The 23,061-nt window shown below is 35.7% G+C and overlaps 2 protein-coding genes and 1 non-coding gene across 4 annotated transcripts; 2 read left to right on the plus strand and 1 right to left on the minus strand.

Annotated features, from left to right (window-relative positions):
- The first annotated feature begins 345 nt into the window (after positions 1-345).
- On the plus strand, positions 346-7,159 carry LOC112715626 (probable E3 ubiquitin ligase SUD1). 2 transcript variants are annotated; one of them, XM_025767403.3, is made up of 9 exons: positions 346-1,246; positions 1,836-2,528; positions 3,185-3,952; positions 4,039-4,250; positions 4,342-4,704; positions 4,949-5,109; positions 5,189-5,352; positions 5,449-5,595; positions 6,132-7,159. In XM_025767403.3, the coding sequence occupies exons 1-9, from the start codon at positions 866-868 to the stop codon at positions 6,612-6,614; spliced, it is 3,372 nt and encodes a 1,123-aa protein (XP_025623188.1). In that variant the 5' UTR covers positions 346-865; the 3' UTR covers positions 6,615-7,159. The 2 variants fall into 2 exon arrangements, with proteins under 2 accessions (XP_025623188.1, XP_025623189.1); XM_025767404.3 differs by having other exon boundaries at positions 353-1,246; positions 4,952-5,109.
- An 8,178-nt stretch (positions 7,160-15,337) lies between these two features.
- Positions 15,338-15,861, plus strand: LOC140175655 (uncharacterized). The gene is made up of 2 exons (XM_072204185.1): positions 15,338-15,432; positions 15,561-15,861. Exons 1-2 carry the CDS (start codon positions 15,338-15,340, stop codon positions 15,859-15,861), a joined length of 396 nt encoding a protein of 131 aa, XP_072060286.1.
- Positions 15,862-18,548: 2,687 nt separating this feature from the next.
- On the minus strand, positions 18,549-18,655 carry LOC112719500 (small nucleolar RNA R71). The gene has a single exon (XR_003161800.1). It is a non-coding gene; the product is annotated as a small nucleolar RNA R71 (small nucleolar RNA).
- Positions 18,656-23,061: the final 4,406 nt, after the last annotated feature.

Below are 23,061 nucleotides of genomic sequence, written 5' to 3' on the forward strand. Positions count from 1 at the left end.
ATACACATTACAACATATAATATTATTATATATATATATAAATTATTATTAAGCTAATTATTTTAATGTTAGAATCTTTTATGTATACATCTTTATTTTATATTTAATATATCTTTTATTTATTTTACAACAATTTTTATATAATCAAAATTTCAATCATATATTTCATAAGGATATTAGTATTATGTAATTTCATCAGTTACCGTGTTAATCTCCTAAAATGAAAGATGCACTATCTTATCGGATATTTTAAAATTACCTTAAATAATGATAATAATAATAAATTTCCTAATTTTAAAAATATTTAAATTGATATTCATATTTTAAAAGAAATCCTATCCATTCGCAGATTAAATTCTTTTTTGGCAAGAAGCCAGAATTTTAAAGGAAAATAAACAAAAATAAGCTTAGCTGAGCAAAGCAACGAAAGTAAGCGAGCGAGTGAAATGTACCTGAGCAAAACAACTTGGTTAATTTGGTTTTTACGTTGAAAAAAACACTGAACAACCGCTGAATTTACGAGATTGGGTTTGCTTGCAATAGGCAAAGGCAGAAGAAGCGGCAGGCGCAACCATAAACCGCCACATACAAATCACGATCTGCCACGTCATCCCAACCCCCATGTACCATATACGTCACCAACAACGCCAACACGCGCGTAATATAAATAACCAAACAAGGGCAATCCCGGAATAACTCATTTTCAACACACCGCCATCTCCGATCGTCGCCGCTCTTTCTTTTCTTTCTCTTTTCTCTCTTTCCATCTTTTATTCGCTTTCTTTCTCTTCAGCGCCTCCACCGACTCGGTTTCTGACTTGCCCTAAGTCATCGCCGGTCCAGGCCGGTTCGGTTCGAATCCGCCATGGAGATCGCGCACGAGCCACCGCCTTCTCTCGACGGCAGCCCTATCGCCGCCGAAACTGTTGCAAACTCTCCGCCGTCGTCGTCTTCCTCTTCCTCCCCTTCGTCTTCTGCCTCCTCTCTGGCTTCGTCACCTCGCGCTGCAAAAGGAAAGGAGATCGAATCAACCGCATCGTCGGCAGCGCCGGCGCCGGCGGCTTCGCCTACTGCTAGGTACGAAGATGATGACGAGGAGGAAGAGGACGTGTGCCGGATATGCAGGAACCCTGGCGATGCCGAGAACCCTCTCCGGTATCCTTGTGCGTGCAGCGGGAGTATCAAGTTTGTGCATCAGGATTGTCTCCTTCAGTGGTTGAATCACAGCAACGCTCGCCAATGCGAGGTTAATCCCTTATTTTTGCCCTATTTCTTCCTAGTTGTTCGCCGTCATAGCTCTGAAACATGATTGTAGTTCGTTGTTTGGTTTGATCCTTTGAAATTAGCATGGATTAACTTCTATAGATGCTTTTTTAGAAAAATTTGAATTTCTGATCCGTATCTTTTATATTTCACACATGTTATTTAAATAGAGCTGGTGAGAGTTCCTTTCTCAGAAGTTAACTCCCATGTATATAGTATTGGTTCTATATGATTATTTAGCTAGGTTTTACCTGAACTTGAGCTCACATGAGCTGTCTAGTGATGAAGACGAAGATTTAGAAGTATTCTAATTTGATGTTAAGTAAGAGTGATGGCAATGTGTCATACAGTTGGTTACTCTTGGACTTGGAAGAGTTGATCGGAAACATATGTAATAAACTTATACTGAAAGTAGGGCTTTGTTTTTAAAATCAGTTCATATGCTATGTTCAACACGCCAATAACCCTGCCTGAATGTACCTGAGTTGGGACAACGTTTATGGTGTACTTCTAAGCCTTACATCCCTTTTGATTTTGATGGCTCTCCTAAGTTTGTTTCATATATGCTGCAGGTCTGCAAGCATGCATTCTCGTTTTCTCCTGTTTACGCTGAGAATGCCCCAGCTAGGTTACCGTTTCAAGAATTTGTGGTTGGAATGGCAATGAAAGCTTGCCACGTTCTGCAATTCTTCTTGCGCCTGAGCTTTGTGCTATCCGTGTGGCTCCTAATTATACCTTTCATAACATTCTGGATATGGCGATTGGCTTTTGTAAGAAGTTTCAGTGAAGCCCAGAGGCTATTCCTAAGTCATTTATCAACAGCAGTTATTCTGACTGATTGCCTCCATGGTTTCCTGCTTTCTGCAAGCATTGTCTTCATATTTCTTGGGGCCACTTCTCTGAGAGATTACTTTAGGCATTTGCGAGAAATTGGGGGACAGGATGCTGATAGGGAAGATGAAGTGGACAGAAATGGAGCGCGAATTGCTAGAAGAGCTCCTGGACAAGCTAATCGTAATATTAATGGTGATGGGAATGGTGAAGATGCTGGTGGAGCACAAGGAATTGCAGGAGCTGGACAAGTGATTAGAAGAAATGCTGAAAATGTTGCTGCACGGTGGGAGATGCAAGCAGCACGTCTTGAGGCCCATGTTGAGCAGATGTTTGATGGTCTGGATGATGCTGATGGAGCAGAGGATGTGCCCTTTGATGAACTTGTCGGCATGCAGGGTCCAGTTTTTCATTTGGTTGAGAACGCATTTACTGTAAGTCTATTAAATTCATGTTATAACGTCTAATGTTCGTTATTCATTTATTACAATGTTATTGGTCTTGTTATTGCTTCTTTATAAAAAAATGGACAAGTTGGCCTAGGCAGATAAGAATGTTTAGCCAAAAATGATTAAGCTTATTTTAGTTGCATTTATGTCAGTGAGCTATATTTAACAAGCTCCTCTCCCGAATAATGATGATGTATATTTTGTATTCAAACATTATTTTAGTATGCTATTGCGGTCATGGATGAAATGCAATCTTGATTAATAAACTTCTCTCATAACATGTGAATGGAAGGAATGCACTAATATGAGGTGATGAATTTTACTTGATCAGAGAAAAATATTCATTACTTTTGCATGTAAAATTTAAATCTGGGGGTTGGTTGCATGAAATCCAAGCCTCATTCCCTTAAAATTGATTATTGGCTGTGTTTTGATCATTAGGTGGAGCATGAGTATTGAATTCTATGATTATCTTTCTTATGTTAATTGGTCATTTTGTTGAAGCAGCAGCTTATGTTCATTAAGTTATATATTGTGCTGATAAACTTTGATGATAATTTTAATGTTTTTCTTTGACAAAATGAACCCATTGTTTTACATGGTATTTTATTTAGAGATTAAATATGTTGTTCCACATGCAGGTGCTTGCAAGCAATATGATTTTCCTTGGTGTTGTAATCTTTGTGCCCTTCTCATTGGGTCGCATCATACTCCATTATCTATCTTGGTTCTTCTCAACTGCTAGTGGTCCTGTAATATCTGCTATGGCCCCACTTACTGACGCATCTCTTTCCCTAGCAAATATTACGTTAAAAAATGCATTAACAGCTGTTAAGAATTTGTCATCTGAGACTCAAGAAAGTGGATCAATTGGTCAGGTTGCAGACATGCTGAAAGCGAATGCTAGTGGATTGAGTGAAATGGCAAACAACATAAGTGAATCTGCCTCGTCTGATCTCTTGAAAGGAGTGTCAATTGGAACTTCAAGGCTTTCAGATGTTACTACTTTAGCAATAGGATATATTTTCATATTGAGTCTAATTTTCTGCTACTTTGGTATTGTTGCTTTGATTCGTTACACGAAGGGTGAGCCTTTGATGATGGGAAGATTCTATGGTATTGCTTCTATAGCAGAAACAATTCCATCTCTCTTCAGGCAGTTTTTGGCAGCAATGAAGCACTTGATGACTATGGTTAAGGTTGCTTTCCTTTTGGTTATTGAACTTGGGGTATTCCCCTTGATGTGTGGATGGTGGCTTGATGTTTGCACCATACAGATGTTTGGGAAGACAATGGTTCACAGAGTTCAGTTCTTCTCTGCATCACCTTTAGCAAGTTCCCTAGTCCACTGGGTTGTGGGGATTGTGTATATGCTACAAATTAGCATATTTGTCAGCCTTCTTAGAGGGGTAACATTTGCTCATATGCCATGATTCTTAAAGCTATTTCTATTTTTGACTACTAGTTTACATGTTTCATCTGTTTCTTATGGCAGGTTTTGCGCAATGGGGTTCTGTACTTCCTTCGGGATCCAGCTGATCCAAACTACAATCCGTTCCGTGATCTGATTGATGATCCTGTCCACAAGCATGCTCGCAGGGTTCTGTTATCTGTTGCAGTTTATGGCAGTTTGATTGTGATGCTAGTATTTTTGCCTGTTAAACTTGCCATGCGGATGGCTCCTTCTATTTTCCCACTTGACATATCGTAAGCTGACCTCCTTGAGCGGTTCCAACATTTCATACATGCACTCAGCCTCTCTACAATAGTTATTAACTTCAAATACATATTTTTGCAGGGTTTCTGATCCATTCACTGAAATCCCAGCGGACATGCTTCTCTTTCAGATTTGTATCCCATTTGCTATTGAGCATTTTAAATTGCGGACAACTATTAAATCCCTGCTTCGATACTGGTTCACAGCAGTTGGTTGGGCACTTGGTTTAACTGATTTCTTACTGCCTAGACCTGATGACAATGGTGGTCAAGAAAATGGAAATGGGGAACCAGGCAGGCAGGACAGGCTACAGGTTGTACAAGCAGGAGTGCACGATCAGGGTATGGTGGCCTTTGCAGGGGATGATTTGAATAGGGTTATTAATGCAGCAGGTGATCCAAATGCGGCAGAGGATTATGATAATGATGAACAATCTGATTCTGAGTGAGTTCCTTCCGTATTGTTAGATTAAAGTCCCACTATTATGATTTAGGCCCTTCCTCCTCTCTATCTAGTTATTTTGTCTATGGGACCTTTTTGTACTTTTTACTTTTTTTATCTTTTATTTTTTTATGTTTACTTTGCATAATTCATCGATGATAGGTCTAGCTGCTAATCTGTGTGTGTACACTCATGTTTCGGAAGCTATTTCTCTGGCACCATCTGATTACATATTTTCTTACTCCAGCAGTTATGCTTTTGCACTTCGCATTGTTCTACTACTGGTGATAGCTTGGATGACCCTGCTTGTCTTCAACTCTGCCCTGATAGTTGTACCAATTTCACTTGGACGGGCACTTTTCAATTCTATTCCACGTCTGCCCATAACGCATGGCATTAAGTGCAACGGTATGTAATTGAGTGAACTGGTTTTTGTTCCCAAACTTTGTTAATATGAATGTGGTTGTAATGTTGTATCTTTCTTCAGATCTGTATGCATTCGTAATTGGAAGCTACGTGATCTGGACTGCTGTTGCTGGAGTTAGATACTCGATTGAGCAATTAAAAAAAAGGAGGGCCTCAGTCTTGTTTGGCCAAATATGGAAGTGGTGTGCCATTGTTATGAAGAGTTCTGCACTTTTGTCTATATGGGTAAGGATGGTCATTGATCTTGTTATTCAGCCTGATTTTGCTTATGCATAGTTTTTCTTTATTTTAAATTATCTTCCCCGCTTCCCCTTATTTTAGATATTTGTCATCCCGGTGCTAATTGGGCTTCTCTTTGAGCTTTTGGTCATCGTGCCAATGAGAGTTCCAGTGGACGAAAGTCCTGTGTTCCTCCTCTATCAAGACTGGGCTTTAGGCCTTATATTCCTAAAGATATGGACAAGATTGGTAAGTGTTTTTGTTTTTTAAAAAATTATCTACATTTCCTTGGCTGTACTAACTTTTGTAATTGATCCATTTTATAGTAACTCACAAAGTTTCGCATTAATTAATGACTATCCCACAGATTGTCCAATTTATCTGGATCTACATAGCCATATGACAGAGACAGTATAGAATCCAATGTCATTGTTTGATCCATGTTATCATCTACACCTGTTGTTCATACTTCCTTCTAGCATATGTAGTTTATTATTCCTAGTAGGATTATATACCCTCTTACACCCTATTTTGGATATCAAGTTGGCAATGGTATTAACTTTTTATGAGAATGACTTGTAAGGTTAGGTCCTGGTGAGTTATACTTTGCATTGTAAGCAGGGAGAAATTTTGGCTCATCTTCTATAATTTTTAAGTTCATCAATTTCCTATCAGCTGACCAAGTATTGCTAAAGAAAAGTTGAAACCTTTTCATACCCGACTAATAATTTGGAATTGATAAGCTTGCTTTGATTTTCTTGGTGCTGACTTAGTTCTTTGAATAGGTTATGTTAGACCACATGATGCCTCTTGTGGATGACAGCTGGCGAGTAAAGTTTGAGAGAGTGAGAGAAGATGGTTTCTCCAGGCTACAAGGCCTTTGGGTCCTTCGGGAAATTGTACTTCCAATCATAATGAAACTATTGACAGCATTGTGTGTACCTTATGTTCTTGCCAGAGGTGTGTTTCCGGTACTTGGGTATCCATTGGTGGTCAATTCTGCTGTATATCGGTTTGCATGGTTGGGATGCCTCTGTTTCAGTTTCTTGTGCTTTTGTGCCAAGAGATTTCATGTTTGGTTTACGAATCTTCATAATTCAATACGCGATGACCGGTATCTCATTGGCCGGCGGTTGCACAACTTTGGAGAACATGTCGAGAAGGCAAATGAAGCGGGAGCTTCTACAGGTGTGCCGGATACAATTTTATCTGACCACGAAGTAGATGTTGGACTTAGGCTGAGGCGCATAAATCAACAGGCAGGCTGAGATGTATTTCAGGTATGAGAACTTGTTAAACCTCATGCCTGTTGGTTCTGCTCATGAATCGGTAATGTATAATTATGCACCTTCTTTGGATAGTTATTACAACATCTGTCACAACACCTGTACTTCAGTCGAGAAAAAACAGTATGTTTTGCACAATAATTTAGCTAATGGTAGGAAAATAAAGGTAGAAATTATTTACTTTTTGTTTTTTTATGTTTTTGGGTTGTTGAAAGAAGGAAGCGGGTAGCATGTTGGAGTCTGGGTTGCCTTTCGAAATGTTTGGATTATCGTGGTTTGAAGTAGACATGAGGATGTAGGATCATGAAAGTTAACCATAACCTGTATACAAAAGTACCTAGGGTGTTCCAACGTGAACTTCTGATGGGTAGCTAGAAGGTTACTTTTAGGGAATGAAAGCAAGGTTAATTTGAATAGATGTTTAGTTAGCGTTTAATTTTTTGTCATGGGCACAAGGTCTTCAATTACCGGAGAAACCTTTTTATTCTTTGATACAAGATGTAAATTGCAAATGTGGATTTCTTTTACTTTTTGGACGTTTTTCAAATTTCAAATTTGATGGATCTCGACAATAACATTTTTAACGATTTATTAAAAGTAATTGAAAACATATATATTTGCTAGGTAGGTTCCTGCTTGTAGACTATGTGTGTGTTTGGATTTCAGTTTGCAAACGGGAGTTTGTACAAAATTGATTTTGTAAAATTGATTTTGATAAAAAGTAAGTTTGAGTTAACGGGATTTATGTTTGACAATCTTTATATCAAAATTGATTATAGGATCATAATTTATATTATACAAATTTTGATAATAAACGTAGTATATAATAATTACAATTACAAATATTACAAAGTCAGAATAAATAGATAAAATTAATACAAAATAAAAATAGAGTACATCAAAGAACAGAAAAAAATGATAAGAAATAATAAAAATTTTATAAAACCAACAATATATATCATATGAACAAAAAATACAATAAAATCAAATAAAAAAATAAAAAATTTCATATATAACATAAATACAATGCAGGAAAAGATAGAAAAAAAAAGAATTTATATGAACAAAAAATAATAAAAATATTATAAAAAAAGTCAACAATATTTGTCATATAAATAGAAGAGCACTACACAAATAATATAAAAATATTTATCATATAAATAAAAAATATAATAAAAATATAAATAAAAAATTTATAAATTAAAATATAAAAATGAATATTAAATATAATAAAAAAATTAAAATATTCAATTTGCTGGTAATTAAAATAAATTTGAACTAATTTGATGAAAAAAAAAGTTGTAACTAAGAATTATAAAGAAGAAGGAAAAACTACAAAGAACTAATTTTTTTTTTTATAGAAGAAAATGAAAGGTATGGTTGGTAAAAAAGAAATAAATTTTTCATCTAATTTTTCAAGGGTGATCACCAACCATGAACGTGAAACACAAGCTACAAATTTTAGCTTTTTCTGAACGTGCGTTCAAAGGCAGAATCATTTCTACGTTTTGAAAGATAAGAATTGCCAAACATAAAAATGAAACTTTCAAGAAGCTCAAACGCACTTCTATTTTCTCCAACGTGATTGTCAAACACACCCTATAAAATCCATACATTTCCCGTTTTGAAGAAATGTATGAGGAACCCGTTAAGGGTCTACTGAAATTACTATTCAACCTTCTTTGAAAAAAAAAATCTTTACAAAATTCAAGAAATGTGAATTAGATCAAATTTGGTTATTGATAATGATATTTCTAAAGCTGAAGAAAAAACGTTAATAAAAAAAAAGCAGCTAAAGAAAAACTGATGATAAAAATTATTTTATGTACACGAAGAGTATCACAGTTAGTCCTTATGTATTTTTTTAATTAATCAGTATTTTTTAAATTAAATAATCAGTTATTACAATAATTAAATTTTTTAGTAGAGAAATAATTAAATAGGGTTAAGTATATTTTTCGTCCTTAAGGTTTGGGGTAAAAATCAAATTTGTTTCTGACATTCTTTTGTTATTAAAATCATTCTTAACGTTACAAAACATTAAAACATTATAAAATTATTCTTTTGTTCAAAAATATTTTTTGGGATAATTTTACCTTTTAAATAAAAAAATATTAAAAAAAAACATCCCCCTCCACCCAATCCGTTACCCCTACCCCATCCCTTATCCTTACCTAAAATAGAAAAACAAAAAGAAAACAAAAAAACAAAAAGAAAACAAAAGACAAACAATCCTATCCCTTATCCTTACTTAAAACAGAAAAACAAAAACAAAAAAAAAAACAAAAGACAAACATCAGAAGAGAGAAACATAGGGGAAGAAGAAAGAAGAGAGAAACATAAGGGAAGAAGAAAGAAAAGGAAAGGACGAAAAGGGAGGTGACGGCGGGGAAGAGTGTGGCCGCCGCTGTCGCCGTTGTTGCCGTCATTGTGTCGTGACTAGAGAGAGACAAAACAAGCAGATGAGAGAGAAGAGAGGAGCAAAGGGAGAAGAAAGAAAAGGAAGAAGGAGGAGGACGGCAGGGAACAATGACGGTAGGGAACGGTGATGGCAAGAAACAGTAACGGCGGAGAGCTACTCTGTCGACGTTGGGCTCCATCACCGTTGTCGAGCTTTTGGTGGTGAGGGGCTCTGCTCTTCCTCCTCGCTCGATCTATCTTCTCCTTAGCCACAGCTGCGATAGCGTCGGTGATGGCAGTAGCTTCCGTGCCGTCGCTTCTTCCTCCTCTTTACTTCAACCGCGACGGCGACGGACGGCAGCAACACCACCCCTCTTCTCTGAGTTTTCCTCCTCTCTTTTTTCTCCCTTTTGTCTTCTCTCTTTTCTGCGTTCTCTCTCTTGAGTTTGAAGGATTGGAATTTGGAATTTTCTATCTTGAATTTTGAAGGACTGTTATTATTGTTGATGAATTTTTGAATTTAAGTATATTGTTGCTGTTGATTATTTGTTAGTTTTGTTTGATTTTTTTGAATTTAAAAAATAGTTGTTGTTGTGATGGATTTTTGAAACTGGATATAATGTTATTGTTGATTCTATGTTGGTTTTGTTTGATTTTTTTGAAATTAAAAAAAAAATTGTTGGTATTGTTGTTGTTGAAGATTTGGGTGGAGACAATGGAGTAGGGAGGAGGTTGAGGTAGAGGCTGAAGTAAATAATAGAGTGAGGAAGATAAAGGAAAAAGATGATGATGAAGGGTATTTTAGTCTAAAATTTTAAAAAAGGATGATTTTATAACGTATTGTAACGTTAAGGATGATTTTAATAACAAAAAAAGGTTGGAAACGAATTTGATTTTCACTCCAAATCTTAGGAACGAAAAAAGTATTTAACCCTAATTAAATACGTATTTTATAGTTTGATTGGTGTTTAATTTTCTTTTTCACATAGTATGGTTATTGAAAATAAAAGCGATCGACTATTTCAGAACCCTAACTATTATGTACCGTTCTCCCATCCCGCATAGTTGAATTAGAACATCGTTATGCAGCCTAGCAGTATTTGTTTTTTTTTCTCAAAGACTGATGCAATTTTATTTCGAATGGAAGAAAAGTGTGTACAAAAGCCAGGACTACTAGTAGAGGAAAGTGGGATTCTCCCAATTTATAAAGATATAGATAAACTTTTAGCATAATTCTCCTTAGACATGCAGTTTGGATATTATTATGTCTAACGGACTGGGGATTAATCTGTATATTAATTTTTTTTTAGATTAAAATGTCCATTTTAAAAATTTTTGAGGACTAATTTAGATAATAATAGAATAAAATGACTTTGCATAAAATTTATCTAAACCCTAGTTTAACTATAATTTGTGTCATTTAAAAATAATTTGCTTCAAACTAATCAGTCCTTGAAGAAAAAAAAAGTAATAATTTGATTATTCACGATATTAAATGATAGACATGTTATGTTCTTCTATCAATTCATCATGTAAAATTTAATAGTGGTACTTATATGTACCATTAACTCATGTGATGTATCTGTTTATGAAAAATCATCACGTAGATAACTTTTGGAGTAAAATTTCACCTATTTTGGTAGGATTTGTGGTTAATATACAACAGTTTATAAAGATTATATAAAAATTCAAAATATAGTGAATGTTTTATTGTCTAAAAATATATCGTTTCCATACTTATGTGGCAATAATAAAACATGCAATAGACAACGAAATATATAGACAATTTCGTTTCATTTTACACTATTGCACTTATTAATGGAAGGACATACATGTTCACTATTTACTATCATGAAAGACTTAATTAGTATTTTTTTTTTCAAAGGTTAATTAGTCCGAATTCAAAATCCTTAAAGATAAAATTATCACTTTACTCTTAAAAGTATCATATCAATGTTTTTCCTAATGATTAAAGTATCGTTTTTGTCTCCAACGTTTGGGATAAGTCCTATTTGTGTCCCTAACTTTGAAATCGTCCTATTTGTATCCCTAATATTTGTAAAAGTGATTTGATGTTATCTTGCCGTCAATTACACATCAAGAGCTTTAGTTGGAGTTCTGAAAATCTCTTCTTAAAGATAAAATATGAATGTCTGGGATAGAACCGATGATCTATCCCGGATAATAACTCATCAAAAGTTGAAATTAATTCCTGTAATATTTACATAATTCACTTTTTTGGGGATATAATTGAATCTGAATACAAATAGTAGGTACAATATTGAAATCGAACACATTCAAGTGAGACCTGATTGAGAATGAATACATCAAAGTGAGAATGATTGAAAAATACAATCTGATCTGTTAGTATAATTGACGGTAGGATAATATTGAATTATTTTTATAAGCGTTAGGGATACAAATAGGATAATTTAAATATTAGGGATACAAATAGAACTTATCCCAAATATTTAGGGACAAAAACGATACTTTACCCATTTCTAAATTATTTTACCGTTATATTTCATTTATTTTGTATTTTGTATATAATTAATTAAATAATCATGTAAGTAAATCCGTTATTTGTCGATACATACCGATACCTTTTTTTTTTTCATTACTATCCAAACAAGATCTATCATTTCAAACACAAGTTCGAACACAGTTGCTTTATTTCATACTTCCCCATGGTCTCGGGTGCAAAATCTAATAAATTAATGATGGTTAATTACTCTGTAGGTCTTTATAATTTTATCGAATTTTCAATTAGGTCTCTATATTTTTTTTTCCTTTTCAGTTAGGTTCCTATACATTTTTTTTTCAATTTAATTCCTATTAACGTTAAACATCAAAGAAATGTTAGTGAATTGTGAAATTACTTGTATACCCTTAGGGACCTAATTTAAAAGAAAAAAAGTATAAAGACCTAATTGAAAATTCAATAAAATTATAAATATTCAATGAAAGATATTACTATAATCCCTATTCAATGATTCTACGATATGAAAAATATTCCTATAATCTCTTTTATTTTGTCACTATCATTCTTTTGCTTATTGATATACAAATTGTACCAAAAATACCTTCTCATTTTTCTTGACTTTTATACCTTCTCAAATTCAACTTCTATCATTCAAGGATTCAATATGATCATGTAACATTTTACATCTGTGTGGATTCATAGAATATAATTTGTGTCTTTATCATATTATGGTAAACCATAGAAAACCTCAAGGCTCGGTATTTGTGTTATTGAAATTTAAAATCTAAAAACGAAAACCATAGAAAATGCAATTTCAGTATAATACAGATAATCTGAAAATCAATTCTTGTATTGGAGCCTCCCACTCTTTGAACCAGCATAGGGATCAACAATAACATTGATAACAACCGGTATCCGAGCCGAGAAGGATTCTAAAAGAGCAGACTTAAGTTCATCAAGTGTCCCAATAAGATAGCCCTTTCCACCAAAAGCTTCAATCAAAGCATAGTAGCTAGCCTGCTTTTGGAACAAAAGAAGTCGGAACAGGATCATCTTTGTGAAAAAGTAATAACTAAAATTGTTTACAAAAATAATTTCTATATAATTTTTCAAACAAGAGAACCAATTTTCTCTGCACATAATTTTCTCAAACAAGACATGGCAATAGTAGTCTAAAATTTTTTTCGCACATTCATGGATTAAACCATGTCAAACAATATCAACAAGTGAATATCATTGGACCAAATATAATTATGCATGTTTATTTAATAATCAACTATCAAATTAATAATAATACAAGATGAGAAAGCAAACTTATGAAATTTCAAAAATTCGTTACACAAGTTGAACAATTGATGTCCTAATAAATTCAAACACTTCAAAAGTTCTTTTTGACTAAGAGATTTGAGGTTTCCAGCATTCAAAAAATCAACACTAAATCCCTGTACAAATTTGGTACCAATTTGGACGAATTAACTGTAGTTATTTTAAAATGGGAATAATAATTCATATATAAGTTGAAAATGAAAAAAAAAAAAAACAAAAACTCTTGGCCATTTTGTGATTTTTTTTGTTGCAAAACTTGATTTGTTGGATGTATGAACTTTAATGAGTTCATCTTGTTCATATTTAACAGAAGTTCTGAAATATCAAGAGCTTGATCAATTGCTTTACCAAGTCTTTGAAGTTCTTCAAGTAATATATCACGAACAGTTAATAATGCTTTAATAAACATTTTCTTTTTCACATCTAAATAAGGATTGCATAAAATGTTACTTTCGCATGGCTTCAATATCTTCACCAGTGAGGATTTGTGCAGTGTTATTGTCAACCAATTCGTGATTATCTTTGGATTCAAGATTCGGTTGACCACCATCTTTTATTTCCATATTGTTAGTAGCATCAGCTATAAGTTTATTTCATCCATGTGATTAATAGAATTACTTTTGGAGGTTATTATAAATTAGGAATAGTTTCTGAATTGAAACTAGAAACTATAACTTACATCAGCACTAAACTATTATAATATGCAATGATGCATAAGCATAGATACCTTGAGGGGAAGGTATAAAAAGGAGAGAGGGAAGTGCTATCGAGCTGAAAGAGAGAACCGAAGCGAGTGCCGATTAAAGGTTGGACAGAGTAGTTCTTATTCCCAATCTTCAATTTCTTGCGTAATGAAAACATTATTGTTATTATTATTAAGTTAGTTAATTAATTAATAAAGAAGAAGAATAACTTACGCAGCGGGAGAGAGGCGATCGAAGACGAGACGGTCACCGTCGTTGATGTCAAGCAAGATGCTGCATCCTTCCCACGTCACTCTTCCGTTATTACTTTTATTGCTAAGTGAGGCACGGTGACGGAACACGACGAATAGAGCAGACGCAGTGCATCGCAGCGCAGACCAAAGACAAACAAAGCAGAGCAGTGCAGCATAGACCAAGGACCACGACGACGTAGATGGATGATGACGCAGATGGATGACGACGCAGATGAATGGTGGAGAAACGCCACTGGATTCAGAGAGCAAGCGCTGCCTAGGGTTCTTTAATTTTGGGACAAAATGCTAAGGGTAGTTTTGACATTTTGAAAAAATAGAAGTGGGTTTAATTAGTTATTTTAATTCAAACATGAGAATATTCGATTTTTGAATAGAATATTCTGTTATTTCATACGGTTTTGTCATGGCAGGGACTAAATTGAAAAAAAATAATGTATAGGGACCTAATCAAAAAGAAAAAAAGTATAGGGACCTAATTGAAAATTCGGTAAAACTATAGGGACGAACAGAGTAATTAAACCATTAATGATAAATAATAACCTTTACTCGGATATCTTTAGCCTTGGCCATGAACCTCCTTTTCTTTTGATTTTGGAGCGAAAAGTTCTACTTTTTTATTAATGCGAATTCTGACTAACCAAGCAGACAAAGAATTTTGCATTTTTTATTTCTCCTGCTATTTTAGTTGTACAAGTTTTGTATGAGTCTTTTCCATTTCCATTTACGAAAGGTAAAAATTTGCGGATTAAAAGCTAAAGCAACAAATAATAAAAACACGATCCAAGTCGAGTTGTTGTGCATTGTCTGTCTTTCTCTAAAATTAAGCCTTAATGAAGATTGACCGAAAAAGAAAAACAAATTATTTTGCCATTGTATAAAATAGCGACGGGCCCTTTAATCGCTTTAAGAAAACCGTACTAAGTAGTTCCATATCTTTATTAGGAATTACGAATGAAAAAATATTAAAATAACTAAACAAGGATGACTCATCTTTGTTTGTGCAGCTTGGAATAACGGGGTCCCTGATGTTGTTAGAAGTTTGATAAAGGTACATATGGATGCTCTTCTCTTCAATAAGAAAACTTTTGGTAATGTGTTTGTCAAAAAGAAGGAGTTGGAGAGACAATTGAATGATATTCATATTTCTCTTGAGTGTATGGAGGATTTGGGGTTGAGGGCAAAAGAACAAGTTATCTATGATGAACTAAATACTATCATTCTTCAAGAAGAACTTATGTGGTATCAGAAATCAGAAGAGCGGCCGATTCAGTGTGGGAACATGAACACTAAATTTTTTCACTTGCAAACAATCATCAGGAAAAAGCGGAATAAAATTCGTAGACTGTCTTTGAAAGATGGAACTTGGGCTACTGAGTCGCAGGAGTTAGAGAAAGCAACAAACTCCTTCTTCTAGAAGTTTTTTATCTACAAGGGAGCATATTGATCTTCATGCTATGAAAGACTTTCCCAGTCCTTCCCTTAGTAAGCCTGTCAAAGGTTGGTTGAACCGGTGGAGTTGGAAGAGTGAAACGTACTGTAATGACCATGAATTCTTTTAAAGCTTCAGGACCAGATGGTTTTCAGACCCTGTTTTATAAGGAGTTTTGGAACTCTCTATGCTATGATGTGTGGGGGTTAGTCAAGAGAGCCTTTGAGAGAGAAATTTTAAATGCTGCTATTTTCAAGACCTACATTGTTCTAATTCCTAAAGTTGAAGATCCTACGTTCTTTATAAAATCGTTACAAAAGTGCTGATGAACAGGGTTAGACCCTTTCTGTCAAAGATCATTGGCCCGCTTCATGGTGGTTTTATCCCGGAAAGAGGTACTACAGAGAACATCATCATTGTGGAGGAAATTATGAGTTTCATGAAGAACACTTCTTATAGAAAAGGGACCATGATCTTTAAGATTGACTTGGAAAAGGCATATGACAGGATATACTGGAGATTTCTTGAAGCAATTTTGGTTTGGTTTGGCTTTTCGAGGGCTACTATTCATCTTATTATGGCTTGTGTGACGTCATCTTCTTTATCTGTTTTGTGGAACGACGAGAAACTTTAGAGCTTTAATCTCCAGAGGGGTTTGAGATAAGGGGGTCTCATGTCCCATATCTCTTTGTGCTTTGTATGGAATGTCTTGCTTGTTTTATTACCCATCAGGTTTTGCAGGGCTCATGGATATCGGTGTCGGTTTCCAGACATCGCCCAAAAAAACCCAATTGATGTTTGTTGATGATCTACTTTTGTTCTGTAAAGCTACGAAAGCTTAGGTAGAGGAGGTTATGCAGTGCATGAACTTATTTTCCAAAGCATCAGGCCTGCGGGTGATGCGTAAGCATCTTTCTTATCTTTTTCTAGTGAATTTGCATTTAAATTGTTGAGTTTAGTCAAGAATTAATTATCATTTAGCCACTATGGATGCTACTTTGAGTCTCGTGCAATTTTGTTTATTTTAGGTAGCATTTGGCTAGATTTGATGGAGAGGAAGCTTGCACAAATGGAAGGAGCACAAGAATTAAAGGAGATGATCAGCGAGGAGCGATGCGTGCGCGTACCTGACGCGTGTACGTGATTTGGAGATTTGTGCAGCGACGCGTGCGCATACCTGACGCGTACGCGTGACACGCAATGAAGACCATCGACGCGTACGCGTGACTAACGCGTACGCGTGACATGCGCCATGTGCAGAAAACGCAGAAAATGTTGGGGGCAATTTCTGGTCCCCATTTTGGCACTCAAGTAAGGCGCAGCTATCTGCCAAGTTAGGCGTGGATCTAGTGAAGCCAAGTGATCCCCACGTTACAAGGCACAGATTATTTAATTAATTCTGATTTAAATTTAAATTTTAAAATAGGAAAATATATTATTTTAATTTTAAAAATTAGATTTTAAATTAATTAGAATTAGATATAAAAGATAATATTATTCTATTCCACCTCATTCCGCACTTTTACAGTTTACCTGAATCCTTATTTTCTCTCTGAACCATGAGCAACTAAACCCCCACTGTTAAGATTGGGAGCTCTGTCTATTGTATGGATTGATACTATTATTTTTCTATTTTAATTCATATTTTGATTTATAATTCAAGAATTGTTTTCGTTCTTTATCTTATGAATTTGGGTGGAACGGAAGTATGACCCTTTTTCTAATTGAGTTCTTGTATAACTTGGAAAAGCTCTTTACTTGAACAACAGCTTGAAAACAATTTCTCCTAAATTCTAATTATCTGGATTTAACGGGATACGTGACATATAATCCTCTTATATTTTGGATAATTAGGATTTTTGCGGCATAATAACTAGAATTAAACTTCACCCCCTAATTTGAATTAATTGACCAAGGAATTGGCGATTGATGAGAATTAGAGGAGACTAGAAAGGTCTAAGGGATTAGGATCTAGTCACATATAGTTTGCCATGAATTAAATCTTGCATGATTAAAATAAATTAATAAGAAAAATCAATCCGGAAAATAGATAACTCTGAAGCCTTAACTGCCTTCTTCATATTATTTTTCCCAACTTATTTACTTGCCTGTCTTTCTAATATTCTGAATTTATTGTTAATGCTTTTGAATCTTCAAACCATTTTCTGTTTGTCTGACTAAGCTAATTACTCAATTATTGTTGCTTGATCCATCAATCCTCGTGGGATGGACCCTCACTCACCTGAGGTATTACTTGGTACGACCCGGTGCACTTGTCGGTTAGTTTGTGGTTGTAAATTTCACACCAAGTTTTTGGCGCCGTTGCCGGGGATTGATTGTGATTGACAACTACTCGTTGTTTGATTGCTTAGATTAGATAATATTTTTTTCATTAATTATTTTTTTTAGTATTGTTAGATTTTATTTTTCTTTCTTTCTTTATTTATTTCCTTTTCCTTAATACCCCCTCCCCTGTTTCGTTTTCTATTTCTTTTCTTTTATTAGTTAGTTTTAAATATATATATTCATAAAAATAGCACTAATATTTTTCTTAATTTTTGAAATTAAGTTTGGTGTTTCCTAGTTAGTCTTATTTTAATTTCTCTTATTTAATTTGCCTAATAATTTCGAAAAATTTTTAATCTTAATTTTACTAGTGATTCTCAAAATTTAGTGTTTGTTTGTTTTATTCAATATTTTTATCTCTTTATTCAGGTTACCTCACTGGGAATTCTCTGCACTCTGACGTAGAAAATTCTAACTTTTCTTGTCTTCTGTTTGTTTATGCGTAGGAGCAGAGACAAAGAACATCTCTTAGACTTTGATCCTAAACCTGAAAGGACTTTCAGGCGATGTTTGCAACAAGCAAGACTTTACAAGGCTGTAGAATCCATTATGGATCCTAACAATACTGATAATGCCAATGTGGCAAATCTGAATGGGAATGAGCAACAGAGAGTGCTTGGCTCTTACTCTACTCCTATTGCAGATCTTTATTGAAAAAGCATTGTGGTGCCTCGTATAGATGCGAACAACTTTGAGTTGAAGCCACAATAAGTTATCCTGGTGCAACAAAACTGCCAATATCATGGTCTTTCCTAAGAAGATCCAAATCAATTTATTTCTAATTTTCTGCAGATTTGTGATACTGTGAAGACAAATGGAGTGAAACCCGAGGTGTACAAACTCATTCTCTTCCCATTTGCTCTGAGGGATGGAGCAAAGCTATGGCTAGATTTCCAACCCAAGGAGAGTCTGGATACTTGGGACAAGGTTGTTACTGAGTTTCTTACTAAATTTTTCCCACCAAAGAAGCTGACTAAGCTTAGGGTGGAGGTTCAGACCTTCAGACAGAAGGATGGTGAAACTCTTTATGAAGCTTGGGAGATATACAAGCTACTGACTAGGCAATGCCCTCTAGATATGTTCTCCAAATGGACCCAACTAGATATCTTTTATGAAAGTTTGGGTGAAATGTCCAAGATGTGCTTAGATAATTCTGCTGGTGGTTCACTGCACAAGAAGAAGACACCAGAGGAGACTATTGAGCTTATTGAATTGGTTGCTAGCAACCAATATTTATACTCATCTAACTGGAATCCTGTGAACTTTGAGACTCCTCAAAAGAAGGGTGTTCTGGAAGTAGAAGCTCTTAATGCTATTCTTGCTCAGAACAAGCTTATATCTCAGCAAATAAGTCTACTTACTCAACAGATGGGTGGCATGTAAGTCTCAGCAATCAACACCCAAAATGCACCTCAAGATGTCCCTTATGACATGACAGGTAATTTTATACAAAATGAGAATTATGATTATGCTCAATCTTTTTTTGAACAGGTAAATTAGATGGAGAATGGTCCTAGAAACCCCAATAATGATCCATACTCTAAGACATACAATCTTGGGTGGATGGACCAACCTCAGAGATCTCAGAATTTCAACAATAATTCTCAGAGCGGATTCCAACAGAACAATCATAATAACCGCCAATTTCAGTCTCATCAACAACAACCACCTCAGTAGGCAAATTCTCAATCCCAACAAGATTCTAATTGGGAGATGATGAGGAGTTTTATGCCGGAAACCAGAGCCTCTATTAGAAATTTGGAGGTGCAAATGGGCCAACTGAGCAAGCAAATACCTGAGAGGTCTGCAAATACAATTCAAAACTTGGAGATTCAGATGGGCCAATTAGCCACAAAAGTTAATAAAATTGATAAGAGGACCATTAATAGCCTTCCTGGTAACATAATTCCAAATCCAAGAGAGGATGCAAGGCTATCACTTTGATAAGTGGACAAGTAGCAAGTATGGAAGCACAAGTTAATGAGGAGCTAGTTGAAAAAGAAGCTCCAGAGGAGAAGAAGGAAGAAGTAGAGCACGTCCCTCCAAAGCGTGAGGACAACCCATTCCCAGACTCTCTTGACACTTATCCTATATTGCCAAAAGCTCCTGAGTACAAGCCTAAAATGCCATATCCTCAGAGACTTCAAAAGGAGACCAAGGACAAGTAGTTTTCAAAGTTCTTGGAAGTCTTCAGAAAGTTGCAAATCAATATTTCTTTTGTTGAGGTTTTGGAGCAAATGCCTCTCTATGTCAAATTCATGAAGGAATTGTTGTCAAAGAAGAAGCCTTTAAAGGGAGATGAGACAGTGGTCCTGACTAAGGAATGTAGTGCCTAGATCCAGGGAGTTTTCAAATTCCATGCACCATTGGGAGCACAACCTTTGAGAAAGCGTTATGTGATCTGGGAGCAAGTATCAATTTAACGCCCTTGTCTGTGATGAAGAAGCTGCAAATCCAAGAGGCACAACCCACAAGAATAGCATTACAGATGGCAGACAAATCTACGAAGCCTGTATACGGATTAATGGAGAATATCTTGGTCAAAGTAGGTAAGTTCATCCTCCTAGCAGATTTTGTGATTCTTGACACGGGGGAGGATGAGAATGCCTCTATAATTCTAGGAAGACCATTTCTAACCACTGGAAGAGCTCTGATTGATGTAGAAGTGGGTGAAGTAGTGCTTAGAGTGCATGATGAGCAACTAGTCTTTCATGTCTTAAAAGATATACATTCAGTAGGTGAAGAGGAGAGGTGCATGCAGACTGAGCTTATTAATCCAAACCTTCAAGAACCCCCTGATGATGCACAGCAGAATCTGCAACTCAAACCTCCTTTGGTGACAATCAATAAAATTCCTCCTGACATCAAACCTAAGTTTGGTGTCAGGAATGCATCATATACCAAGGAGAAGGCTCCCAAAAAGAAGAAAGTACCCAGAGGATGGAAAAACAAAAAGATCCCCACTGAAGGTTTCTCCCCAAGAATGAAAGTGGTGTTGACTAGCAATCCAGTGTGGATTTATACAGTAAACAGAATCCTCTCTCTAGAGCATATTGAGCTACTTTATAGAGACACGGGAAAGAAGTTCAAAGTAAGGGGTGAAGAGCTGAGCCCCTATGATCCTCCTCCTTAGAGGAGCTGACCGTCAAGCTAGTGACGTTAAAGAAGCGCTTGTCAAGAGGCAATGTATCCTTAGTTATTTTTCGTAGTAGTGGTTTTCTTGTTTATTTGATTTTTATTGAGTTTTTACTGTTTTTCTTTCGTTTTACATGTGTGTTGATCATGCAGCTATTTTAGAACAGGAACTGAACACTTCGAAAAAAAAAAAAGGCCGAAGGTTGCGCTGGAGTTGTGCAGGAATTATGCATCGTGCACCATCTCACCCATGCGTACGCGTACCAGACGCTTACGCATCCCTCTGGTTCTCAAACCACCCACGCGTGCCTTGAAAAATCGACGTAAATGGGTGCATGGCCGAAAGTTATGCTGGTCTCGCGCTGGTACTGTGCTAGCCGCGCAACTCAACTCACGCGTCCGCATCCCTGACGCGTACGTGTCACCCTCACCATGTGACCAACCATGCGTACAGGTGCCGTATATGTGCGTGTCGATCGCGCTGCATCATTTACCCCGCGCACCACCCTGTTTACATTCTCTCTCCCTCCCAAATCCTAATTCCCTCTTGTTCTTTTATCCTTTTACTCTTCTTTTCTCATACTAATTATTTTTTTCGTGTGTCTTTTTATGTCCCTCTCTGTTTTCAGTTCTTCTTTGCTTTAGGACAAGCAATCCTTTAAGTTTGATGTTGACGCTTCACGTATGGTTTTTTTGTTTAGCACCAAAGGGAGTTGAATGTTCTTCATGAAGGAATGAGATGACCACCAGCATAACTGAGGTGGTTGAGTTCCTTTCATTCAATTTCTCTTCCGTTCTTATTTTGTTGTCTTCTGTTTTCTGTTGCTTTGATTGCTTGCATGATCTTTAGTACTTTTAGTTAAAAAAAATTTTGCCTCACGTATTGCTCACTGAGCTTAAATTAAAAAAGAAAAGAAAAGTGATGTATTGCTTGAGAAATTTAGTTTAATTTTAAGAGTAGTCTTATTTACTTAAATGTGGTGGTATTATTTGTGATTTTGAATGCATGACATAAACGGTGGATATTTGGATTTGAATCAAAGAATGTTGATGTATAAGGAACAGAAATTTAGAAAATTATTATGACTCCTCTGAAATAAACAAAAATTTAATCCTTGAAGCAAAAAAAAAAACAGCAAAAGAAAAAAAACTATAAAAGCAAGGTCCAAGGCTCTGAGCATCAATGACTAGGGAGGTTAGACATGATTAAAATCTCAAAGAGTTGTTTCCCTAGTCATATGCTTATGGTGTTTTTGTGTCAAATAATCCTTGAGAAAGAACAGTTAGAGTCGAGACCAAGTGCGTTTAACAGAGTATGCCAAAGGCTTTGAGCACCACTATCTCGGAGTAACTGAAAGAAAAATCAGAACTTAAAGGAAGTTCCCTAGTTAAGTGCTTGTGGTGTTTCTGTGTCAAGTAACCCTTGAGACAAAACATTTAAAGTCACGGCTAGGCTCAAGGTGCAAAGCACCAAAGAAAAATAAATTAAAGAAAATTATGCTGCATCAAGGATTAAACTGGAGTATAAAGATCAGAGAATTCATACTATGATTCGGATTCTAATTCCAAATGACACTGACATTCTTTTGATTCAAAGGAGAGTGAGATGCCAAAACTGTTCAAAATTACAATGAATAAACCCCATTTCAAAAATAGACTTGAGCATGACCAAACTCTCACTTCTCATGCAAATTCACATCTTAATCATCCACTTATTTTGGTTGCTTAAGGACAAGCAACAATTCAGGTTTGGTGTTGTGATGCGTGAGCATCTTTCTTATCTTTTCCTAGTGAATTTGCATTTAAATTGTTGAGTTTAATCAAGAATTAATTATCTTTTAGCCACTCTGGATGCTACTTTGAGTCTCGTGCAATTTTATTTATTTTAGGTAGCATTTGGTTGGATTTGATGGAGAGGAAGCTTGCACAATGGAAGGAGAACAAGAATTAAAAGAGATGATCAGCGAGGAGCGATGCGTGCGTGTACCTGACGCGTGCGCGTACCTGACGCGTACGCGTGACACGCGAAGAAGAATGTGTCTTAGTAAATTCCGCACCAGCGGGTGAATCTTAGTAAGTCTAGGGCTCAATGTTCAAAGAATGTGTCTATGAGAAGGAAAGAGATGCTCTCAGAAGTATCTTGTATTCGTTTTTGCCAGGACTTGGGACGGTAACTAGGGGAACGTCCGGTGCAAAAGTAATTAAATGGGTAAGTCGCCAATCCCTAAAACGGACTATGTAATGTACTTTATCGGGTTACGGGTGGGCATTTTACCAGAGGTTTCTATTGTATCAATCTACCCCTGTGTGATTCCTGTTGAAGCATATCTCGGGGGGGGGGGGGGGTTAATAT

This window comes from Arachis hypogaea, chromosome 10 (assembly GCF_003086295.3).
Source record: "Arachis hypogaea cultivar Tifrunner chromosome 10, arahy.Tifrunner.gnm2.J5K5, whole genome shotgun sequence".
NCBI lineage: Eukaryota > Viridiplantae > Streptophyta > Magnoliopsida > Fabales > Fabaceae > Arachis > Arachis hypogaea.

Excerpts from the sequence above, each read along its gene's own strand:
- LOC112715626 (XM_025767403.3), top strand. The coding sequence starts at position 866 with ATGGAGATCGCGCACGAGCCACCGCCTTCTCTCGACGGCAGCCCTATC. Across the intron at positions 1,247-1,835 it reads GCAACGCTCGCCAATGCGAG|GTCTGCAAGCATGCATTCTC; the intron begins GTTAATCCCTTA and ends TATATGCTGCAG. Across the intron at positions 5,110-5,188 it reads GCATGGCATTAAGTGCAACG|ATCTGTATGCATTCGTAATT; the intron begins GTATGTAATTGA and ends ATCTTTCTTCAG.
- LOC140175655 (XM_072204185.1), top strand. The coding sequence starts at position 15,338 with ATGACCATGAATTCTTTTAAAGCTTCAGGACCAGATGGTTTTCAGACC. Across the intron at positions 15,433-15,560 it reads CTATGCTATGATGTGTGGGG|GGTTAGACCCTTTCTGTCAA; the intron begins GTTAGTCAAGAG and ends GCTGATGAACAG.